The sequence below is a fragment of the Oncorhynchus mykiss genome, chromosome 7, assembly GCF_057628025.1.
Source record: "Oncorhynchus mykiss isolate SJ-2025 chromosome 7, ASM5762802v1, whole genome shotgun sequence".
In the NCBI taxonomy this organism is placed as follows: Eukaryota; Metazoa; Chordata; class Actinopteri; order Salmoniformes; family Salmonidae; genus Oncorhynchus; species Oncorhynchus mykiss.
In genome coordinates this window covers 65,793,992-65,804,634 of record NC_143028.1, presented here as the reverse complement: position 1 = coordinate 65,804,634, position 10,643 = coordinate 65,793,992, and the positions used below count along the sequence as shown (strand labels likewise).

The 10,643-nt window shown below is 44.2% G+C and overlaps 1 protein-coding gene across 1 annotated transcript; it reads right to left on the bottom strand.

Moving 5' to 3' along the window:
• Positions 1 to 4,567: 4,567 nt before the first annotated feature.
• LOC118965316 (uncharacterized) lies at positions 4,568 to 8,435 on the bottom strand. Its single transcript, XM_036983994.2, has 7 exons — positions 7,837 to 8,435; positions 7,054 to 7,170; positions 6,813 to 6,934; positions 6,500 to 6,650; positions 6,212 to 6,330; positions 4,714 to 6,108; positions 4,568 to 4,626 (listed from the first exon to the last, which is right to left on the bottom strand). The coding sequence occupies exons 1-6, from the start codon at positions 8,150 to 8,152 to the stop codon at positions 4,720 to 4,722; spliced, it is 2,214 nt and encodes a 737-aa protein (XP_036839889.2). The 5' UTR covers positions 8,153 to 8,435; the 3' UTR covers positions 4,568 to 4,626; positions 4,714 to 4,719.
• Positions 8,436 to 10,643: the final 2,208 nt, after the last annotated feature.

Sequence of the window (10,643 nt, the reverse complement as noted above, 5' to 3'; positions counted from 1 at the left end):
TTTAATGATGCGGCCAGTTGAGGACTTGTGAGGTCTAGTTTGAGAAACAGACACACTCTAATGTACTTGTTCTCTTGCTTAGTTGTGCACCGGGGCCTCCCACTCTTTCTTTTCTGGTTAGAGACAGTTTGCACTGTAATGTGAAGGGAGTAGTACACGGCATTGTACCAGATGGCAATTTCTCGCATGGAATAGCCTTAATTTCTCAAAACAAGAATAGACTGACGAGTTTCTGAAGAAAGTTCTTAATTTATTATATATACACTGCTCAAAAAATAAAGGGAACGTTAAAATAACACATCCTAGATCTGAATGAATGAAATATTCTTAAATACCTTTTTCTTTACATAGTTGAATGTGCTGACAACAAAATCACACAAAAATTATCAATGGAAATCAAATTTATCAACCCATGGAGGTCTGGATTTGGAGTCACACTCAAAATTAAAGTGGAAAACCACACTACAGGCTGATCCAACTTTGATGTAATGGCCTTAAAACAAGTCAAAAATGAGGCTCAGTAGTGTGTGTGACCTCCACGTGCCTGTATGACCTCCCTACAACGCCTGGGCATGCTCCTGATGAGGTGGCGGATGGTCTCCTGAGGGATCTCCTCCCAGACCTGGACTAAAGCATCCGCCAACTCCTGGACAGTTTGTGGTGGATGGAGCGAGACATGATGTCCCAGATGTGCTCAATTGGATTCAGGTCTCGGGAACGGGCGGGCCAGTCCATAGCATCAATGCCTTCCTCTTGCAGGAACTGCTGACACACTCCAGCCACATGAGGTCTAGCATTGTCTTGCATTAGGAGGAACACAGGGCCACCCGCACCAGCATATGGTCTCACAAATGGTCTGAGGATCTCATCTCGGTACCTAATGGCAGTCAGGCTACCTCTGGCGAGCACATGGAGGGCTGTGCGGCCCACCAAAGAAATGCCACCCCCCACCATGACTGACCCACCACCAAATCGGTCATGCTGGAGGATGTTGCAGGCAGCAGAACGTTCTCCATGATGTCTCCAGACTGTCACATGTGCTCAGTGTGAACCTGCTTTCATCTGTAAAGAGCAGAGGGCGCCAGTGACGAATTTTCCAATCTTGGTGTTCTCTGGCAAATGCCAAACGTCCTGCACGGTTTTGGGCTGTAAGCACAACCCCACCTGTGGACGTCGGGCCCTCATACCACCCTCATGGAGTCTGTTTCTGACCGTTTGAGCAGACACATGCACATTTGTGGCCTGCTGGAGGTCATTTTGCAGGGCTCTGGCAGTGCTCCTCCTTGCAAAAAGGCGGAGGTAGCGGTCCTGCTGCTGGGCTGTTGCCCTCCTCCACGTCTCCTGGTGTACTGGCCTGTCCCCTGGTAGCACCTCCATGCTCTCCACGCTACACGGACAGACACAGCAAACCTTTTTTTCTTTTCAAATTTTTTTTTTACCCCTTTTTCTCCCCAATTTCGTGGTATCCAATTGTTGTAGTAGCTACTATCTTGTCTCATTGCTACAACTCCCGTACGGGCTCGGGAGAGACGAAGGCTGAATGTCATGCGTCCTCCGATACACAACCCAACCAGCCATACTGCTTCTTAACACAGCGCTCATCCAACCCGGAAGCCAGCCGCACCAATGTGTCGGAGGCTACACCGTGCACCTGGCAACCTTGGCTAGCGCGCACTGCGCCCAGCCCGCCACAGGAGTCGCTGGTGCGCGATGAGACAAGGAGATCCCTACCGACCAATTCCTCCCTAACCCGGATGACGCTAGGCCAATTGTGCGTCGCCCCACGGACCTCCCGGTCGCGGCCGGTTACGACAGAGCCTGGGCGCAAACCCAGGGACTCTGATGGCACAGCTGGCGCTGCAGTACAGCGCCCTTAACCACTGCGCCACCCGGGAGGCCACACAGCAAACCTTGCCACAACTCGCACTGATGTGCCATCCTGGATGAGCTGCACTACCTGAGCCACTTGTGTGGGTTGTAGACTCCGTCTCATGCTACCACTAGAGTGAAAGCACCGCCAGCATTCAAAAGTGACCAAAACATCAGCCAGGAAGCATAGGAACTGAGAAGTGGTCTGTGGTCACCACCTGCAGAACAACTCCTTTATTGGGGGTGTCTTGCTAATTGCCTATAATTTACACCTGTTGTCTATTCCATTTGCACAACAGCATGTGACATTTGTCAATCAGTGTTGCTTCCTAAGTGGACAGTTTGATTTCACAGAAATGTGATTGACTTGGGGTCAAAGGGTCTGGTTCCCCTGAAGGACTCTTCTTTCGTCGCTCAGAGTGAGAATCTGGTCTCTCTCTGTTGTTAATCAGATCTCTTAATCACAACAACATTGTGTTGTTTAACTGTTCCCTTTATTTTTTTGAGCAGTGTATATATAGGAACTAGTGGATATATGGAGGCTTAAATATCCTGACCAAGTGAGATATACATGGCAGAGGCTTAATCAAGCTAGTCATCTTAACTACTTTCTTATGTCATTCTCTGTGGCACCAAAAGCAAAAAAAAAAAAAAGTGTTGATAGGGGACAGAATGCAGTCGGACCATGAGATAATTGGCATATACAAGGACTTACACTTACTGACTTTCCATGTGGGTGAGGGTTTTGTTAATTTAATCACAGCTAATTTTTTCTATTAATAATGTAAAATGTAACAGCTATACAGAAATACTTTTTTTTTTTAACTAGGCAAGTCAGTTAAGAACAAATTCTTATTTTCAATGACGGCCTAGGAACAGCGGGTTAACGCCAGATTTTTATCTTGTCAGCTCGACGATTCGATCATGCAACCTTTCGGTTTCTAGTCCAACGCTCTAACCACTAGGCTACCTGCTGCCCCTAGAAGGCCAAATTACAGAGGAGGAGTGGCACATCGGTCTAAGATACTGCATCACCTGGTTCGAATCCAGGCTGCATCACACCCAGCCGTGATTGGGAGTCCCATAGGGCGGTGCGCAATTGGCCCAGCATCGTCCGGGTTTGGCCAGTGCAGGCTTTTTGTAAATAAGATTGTTCAACTGACTTGCCTAGTTAAATACATTTAATTGATGCTATTAATGCCGTTAAGTCCTGGAAAACTCCAGGGCTGGATGGCATACCAGTTAAACTTATTTTACACATACTCAATTAGCTTTAACCACTCCTATGTAAAATGGTAGACTAGGCCTTACAGTTCAGTGTTCTGATGTAAAATGTATAGTGCATAGAATTAAGGTATTGTCGGATATTATTCCATTTTTTTTTTTCCCATGGACAATACCTTGGAGATAAGTACTGGAAACAAACACTATGAAAATCTGGGAAACCAGGCTTGCGATTCATAGCTGATTTTTTAAAGGCTTTTGATTAAGTGTAATATAAATAGCTGGAACAATGAGAATCTCTTATAAAAATGGGTTGAAGTCATGTATAGTAAACCTAGGTGTAAAATAGTGAATGGCTACTTCAGTTTTAAACTGTCGAGGAGTAAAACAAGGTTGTCCACTATCGGCATATTGATTATGGCCATGAGAAATGTTAGCAATTAAAATCAGAGCCAACAATAAAGGGGTTAAAAATCCAGGGCTTAAAAACAGATGTCATTGTACGCTGATGATTCATTTTCTTTTAAATCCACAATTTGGATCCCTCCACAGCCTCAGAGGATCGAGATACTTTTTCCTATCCTCTGGTTGTAATGCAAATGATATGTATTGGATCAAACAAAAAAAATACACCCTTTACATTACTGTGTAGTATACCAATAAAAGGAGCTGATGTGGAGAAACGCAGTATATATATATATATATATAAAAATGATCTCATGCCAATGCATTTTAATAGAAAGTTAACCAAAATAGAGAAGATCTTGCTACCATGGAAAGGAACTGTCTATTTGTGGAAAAAGCATCCTGATTAACTTAATCATATCCCAGTTTACCTATTTGCTTATGGTCTTGCCGACACCTAGTGAACAGTTATTTAAATTATGAGGAAAAACATTTTATTTGGAACGGCAAGCCAGACAATTCAACAGGCCTATTTATATAATTAATTGAGGGCAGAAATTAAATATTGAAGCATTAGACCTCACTAAATGCAGTCATACAAAAGTTACTTAAAGCTGAACTGGTTCTCCAGCAAATTAGTAAGAATTTCTCACCCCATGTTTAAGAATGGCCTTTTAACCTTTATTCAAATTACAACCTCACACTCATTTGAAACTGAAATTCTCCTAAATATCACTATTTTTAAAACAAGCCATAGAAAGTTGGTTGCAATTTAAATTTAATCCACCAAAAAAAACATTAATACAAATAGTTATACTAAATATTTATTAAAATATTTTTGATAAAGCTATATAAATATATGAAAATGTCTGCTCTACCCAAAATTACAACCAACTAATTGCAGCAAAAAGATGGAGGGAAAATGTAAGGAACTTATGTCGGCCCTGCATTGAAGACCAGAAGGGGTGACACCACCCCTGATCTTACTGGATTCTGCTAGTCTATCCTGCTAGTTCCCTGGCCAACAGTACCACTGTTCCAACTGTCAAGTAAAAACAAACTCAAGCAGTACATTTAGTGAATTTATTTTACACTTCACAAGTAATGTCTGGAAACTGTAGATTCCACCTGTTGAAAGTAGTGTGATTAAACTTCAATTGTAATTGCAAATAGTACATTATATATTTAATTACATTTGTGATAATTATGCCTTACCATAAGTTACTCCCTAGGCCCTTGATAATGATACGGCACCGTTCCATAATGGGGTGGGAACACAGGAGAAGCATACGGATTCCAGCTGCGAACCATCGGGTACTGGTCATATTGCATGAAGGGCTGCATGGGTTGGGCCTGGGGTGTGGTGCCAGGGATAGTGCTAGCAGTTACTGAAGGAGTGGCTGACTGACGGTAGGAGGAATCTGAGTAATGATATTTCTGGGGGTTATTCTGGTTATCCAGTTGGCTGGCTATGGGGGGTGCTCTTGGGACAGAGCGTTGAGGGAAAAACCCTGGGAAATTGTATTGGGGGAACTGGTAACTCAGTGGGACCTGAGGGTATCCTTTAGGTGGCATATGCAAGGCCTGATTTGTTTGTTTAGGTGTGGTAGTGGAGGCTGATGGGAAATAAGGTTGAGGGAGATGTGTAGTAAAATGGTATGGGTAAAACATTTTGAAGTCAGGCATTTGTGGGACCTGGGGGTATCCTTTAGGTGGCATATGCAGGGCTTGGGTGGCAGGTTGAGGGGAATTTGTGTGTTTAGGTGAGGTAGTGGGGGCTGATGTTGGGAAATAGCGTTGAGGGGGATACGGAGGAAAATGGTACGGGTGAAACGGGTGGAATTCAGGTGTTTGTGGGACCTGGGGGTCTGCTTTAGGTGGCATATGCAGGACCTGGGTGACAGGTTGAGGGGATTGTGTGTGTTTAGGTGAGGTAGTGGGGGCTGATGTTGGGAAATAGCGTTGAGGGGGATACGGAGGAAAATGGTACGGGTGAAACGGGTGGAATTCAGGTGTTTGTGGGACCTGGGGGTCTGCTTTAGGTGGCATATGCAGGACCTGGGTGACAGGTTGAGGGGATTGTGTGTGTTTAGGTGAGGTAGTGGGGGCTGATGTTGGGAAATAGCGTTGTTGAGGGGGATACGGAGGAAAATGGTACGGGTGAAACGGGTGGAATTCAGGTGTTTGTGGGACCTGGGGGTCTGCTTTAGGTGGCATATGCAGGACCTGGGTGACAGGTTGAGGGGATTGTGTGTGTTTAGGTGAGGTAGTGGGGGCTGATGTTGGGAAATAGCGTTGAGGGGGATATGGAGGAAAATGGTATGGGTAAAACGGGTGGAATTCAGGTGTTTGTGGGACCTGGGGGTCTCCTTTACGTGGCATATGCATGGCCTGGCTAGAAGGTTTAGGGGAATGTGTTTGTTTAGACATGGTAGTGGCTGCTGTTGGGGACGAGGGTGGTTGGGGGGGATACGGAGGGAAATGGTACTGGGACAACTGGTAGAACAGAGGGTATCCAGACATAACAGGTTCAGTTGGAGGGAGGCCTGCAGGGCAGGAGAGGGTGAGCTCCCCAGCACCCGAGAGCATGAAAAGCAAACGCTTATCATCCTGAATTTAAAAAAAAAAGGTACACAAAAGTTAGGAAATAGCCCCCCCCAAAAAAGTGACCATTTAATCACTTTCATGACCACAAGATGACATTAAGAATTACCTCCAACTCCACACAGGGTCCTGTGTATGGTGCAGTGATCACCACTCCTCCAAAGAATGGCTCAATAGTTAAGCCACATTGCTGGGTGATTGCGAGAAGTGGCTCCCACACACCAGACACTGAAAAACAATCAGTGTGAGCAACAGAATAGACTGTAGGCATACACCAGTCTACTGTCAACCATTCATAGAAATTAATTACTTTTGGATCAGCATTCATCCGCCATAGGTTCAAATGAATACATTTCATATGCCCAAATATACCATGTGCACTGAAACAATTACCCACCTTTGACTTGAAGAGCATTCGCTGCCATGGAAAGCTTCACCACCATGCCAGATAAATAGCAGGAGACAGAGGGGGGAGGGGGTGGTGCAACAGGACAAGACATGGTCATGGGTGCCCCCCACAGACGGAGTGGCAGAACATAGTTACCCCCCTGTATGAATGAAAACAGTATCATGATGCAACCCATGTAAATGTGCTTTAATAGCCAACATGTGAATAGAGGCTCAAATCAACATTTAGCAGTACAAGATTATTCAAGAGTTAATTTTAACATTTTTTTAATAAGGGAAAGCCTCCATGGAGGAAATATCACCTCTTGAGTGACATGGCAGCCTTGGTATGGTGCGACGAAGAACACATGCCTGCGTGACCGCTTCACAGAGAAGCCACAGTGAGTTGGCATTCGGGACAGGGGAAGAACAGGAGACCCATCACCTGCACAAGACAGAAATACCTCAGGCTAAACCAACTCATATATAGGGCTACGCAACTTACATGCATAAGCAGCATCAGTGGTTAATATTTTTCTTACTTAGTAGGCACATTCTACTTACCGCCGTCGACCAGAAAATGTGGAGCTCTTCCCCCTTTGACCCGAAGAGTCATTGTTTCATTGCTACACTGTACTGATGGCCCCATGTGCTGGAGTTTAGCATCCAACTTGTGCCATTCTGGGAGACGGAATGAATAAACAGGATTTGCAAAGGCTCAAACATGTGCCACCTTTAAGGGGCAATCTGGGATTCAAACAAAGGGCTCTAACATGTTAGTCCACCATTCAGCAAAACAGAAGTTTGAAGTCTGGCCAGTTGCAGGGGGTCCATCTGAATTTAGAAAACACAGCCTTTTTAAACTAAATGTTGTGGTCCATGAAGTAGTCCAACAGTGAACACAGCCATCTTACCCCTTTCAAATCACCAATTGAGACACTTTGGGGTGGAACCACCTGCCACATGTCAAGACATACACCCATTTCAATCAATGAGAAGACAAGATGAGGTGTACACATCATTGGATCAATTAAAAGTACATTTTTTGCAGACATCTAAAATTCAAACAGACACCCTGCAACTGGAGACATTTGAGAACATTAACACAGAGGAACGTGTTGTATAGCCACACATGTAACTACCAGTATAAAATGATAAAATGTGTTGGTTAAATCACATTAGCTGGTGTTACAATCTGTAGCTTGAATGGGGCTAAACCAATGTATCCACTAAGTCAGAGTTCAGCTGTGGATGCAAAGACTGTGTTGAAGCAATATAGCATTTCACTATTAGGTTATTGCTACATGATTTACAAACTGGGGAAAAAAGGGAGGCCTGGTGGCTTACTTTGTGATGCAGGCTGTCCAGCCCGATTATCAGCCTCAAATGCAAGAGATCCGTTTTTAGTCTTGATGCGGTCAGAAGCGGCGGATTCATCATTGGTTACTTCGAAACCCACCCTTCTCAGTTGGACCAATTTATTCCCAACTACAAGCCTCCCGGATCGGACAATCGTCGGATGAATTTTGGCATTTGGCATTGAGATGCTTGCGTCTGGAATCTGGCCATAGCAAGGGGTTAACACAGAGCTAATCGTTGCCATCACCGTCAAATACAATATAGGATGTTTACACGACATCACATCTCTAATCGTTTTTCGCATGGTGATTCACACAAAAGTCTGTGCAATTGCGCTAATACGCGAGTTCACTGAGGTCTCTGGTAGAAGTTGCCCAAATTTAAACGGCTTGCCTAATTGAAAGACCAATCAGAATTTAGCTCGGCTGGTGACATTTTTTACACTACTTATTAGCGTTCGAGGTTAAGTTGCAGATAGAAATGCAGGCCAATTGAGGTGCCGGTGCCGTCGAGACCCATCATTCAGGGCAGGTGGGGCTGAGCCCCACATATTATTTTTTTGGGAGGGCTTGCCTGTTTTGAATGTTATTTTGGCATTAATACGTGTCACATAACAGTTTGCAAACATTTAAAAAGATATATATATATTGTAATGACACAGCAGGGAGCAGGTCTCGAACCCTCGACCTTCAAGCCCGAGGTCCGGCGCGCTATCGACTGTGCCGCAAAAGCATGTTCGTGCGGCAGTGTAGATTTCCGCGGTTATAAACCCAGGGTCGTTACAAAATATATATATATATATATATATCATTTAGTTAATAAAGACGCATACAAATATGGTCTCTTCTTTGTTTTCTTGAGAAAGGCAGCTCCAAAATGCAGGTTTTCAGCCTAGCTCAGTGCTTTCTGTTGTTAGAGTTGCGTAAATTCGAATCTGGTATCAGGATAAATATGACAATGAGTCACCGATTGTATACTATGTATTTTTTATTAGCTAAGCAATAAGTGGTAAATGCAATTTTCGTATATACGGGCTCTCTGTCCCACCTCGCAGGGCAAGCAGAGAACTGACAAGATGTATGTAAAACAGTATTCTTTATACTGTGATAGACAGTTCCAACCCGTCTGTTGGCCTATCACAGTAGAGACGGGGCGTGGTTTAAACTTGCTCAGCCTATTGCAGGCGCTCAGACGGGTCCCCGCCTCTTGGCGTTTCTGTTGATAGATGTAAGTGTTGCTGTGAAGAACATCCAGGCTCTCATGCTCCATACCGTTATCTCGCACCTGGCTCCCGCTTGTTCTGCAACCCCACGCTCTGAATGTGCCCCCCTCCCAACTAATTTGAACAGTTCCTGTCTTCATGCTTCTCTGTATTTTTCCATCATGAGAAAGTCCCCTGGCCCTGACACATTTTTTCCCATTCCCCCTTGTAAAACAGCTCGAGCTCAGTGAGGTTGGATGGAGAGCATTTGTGAACAGCAGTTTTCAGTTCTTTCCACAGATTCTCGATTGGATTCAGGTCTGGACTTTGACTTGGCCATTCTAACACCTGGATATGTTTATTTTTGAACCATTCCATTGTAGATGTTGCTTTATGTATTGGATCATTGTCTTGTTGGAAGACAAATCTCCGTCCCAGTCTCAGGTCTTTTGCAGACTCCATCAGGTTCTTCCAGAATGGTCCTGTATTTGGCTCCATCCATCTTCCCATCAATTTTAACCATCTTCCCTGTCCCTGCTGAAGAAAAGCAGGCCCAAACCATGATGCTGCCACCACCATGTTCGACAGTGGGGATGGTGTGTTCAGCTGTGTTGCTTTTACGCCAAACATAACGTTTTGCATTGTTGCCAAAAAGTTCAATTTTGGTTTCATCTGACCAGAGCACCTTCTTCCACATGTTTGGTGTGTCTCCCAGGTGGCTTGTGGCAAACTTTAAACGACACTTTTTATGGATATCTTTAAGAAATGACTTTCTTCTTGCCACTCTTCCATAAAGGCCAGATTTGTGCAATATACGACTGATTGTTGTCCTATGGACAGAGTCTCCCACCTCAGCTGTAGATCTCTGCAGTTCATCCAGAGTGATCATGGGCCTCTTGGCTGCATCTCTGATCAGTCTTCTCCTTGTATGAGCTGAAAGTTTAGAGGGACGGCCAGGTCTTGGTAGATTTGCAGTGGTCTGATACTCCTTCCATTTCTATATTATCGCTTGCACAGTGCTCCTTGGGATGTTTAATGCTTGGGAAATCTTTTTGTATGCAAATCCGGCTTTAAACTTCTTCACAACAGTATCTCGGACCTGCCTGGTGTGTTCCTTGTTCTTCATGATACTCTCTGCGCTTTTAACGGACCTCTGAGACTATCACAGTGCAGGTGCATTTATACGGAGACTTGATTACACCAAGGTGGATTGTATTTATCATCATTAGTCATTTAGGTCAACATTGGATCATTCAGAGATCCTCACTGAACTTCTGGAGAGAGTTTGCTGCACTGAAAGTAAAGGGGCTGAATAATTTTGCACGCACAATTTTTCAGTTTTTGATTTGTTAAAAAAGTTTGAAACATCCAATAAATGTCGTTCCACTTCATGATTGTGTCCCACTTGTTGTTGATTCTTCACAAAAAAATACAGTTTTATATCTTTATGTTTGAAGCCTGAAATGTGGCAAAAGGTCGCAAAGTTCAAGGGGGCCGAATACTTTCGCAAGGCACTGTACATCCACACAAGCCAACAGCAGATAATATTCAATCATATATATGGTAACGGGCTATAGTGCATAACACAGAAACC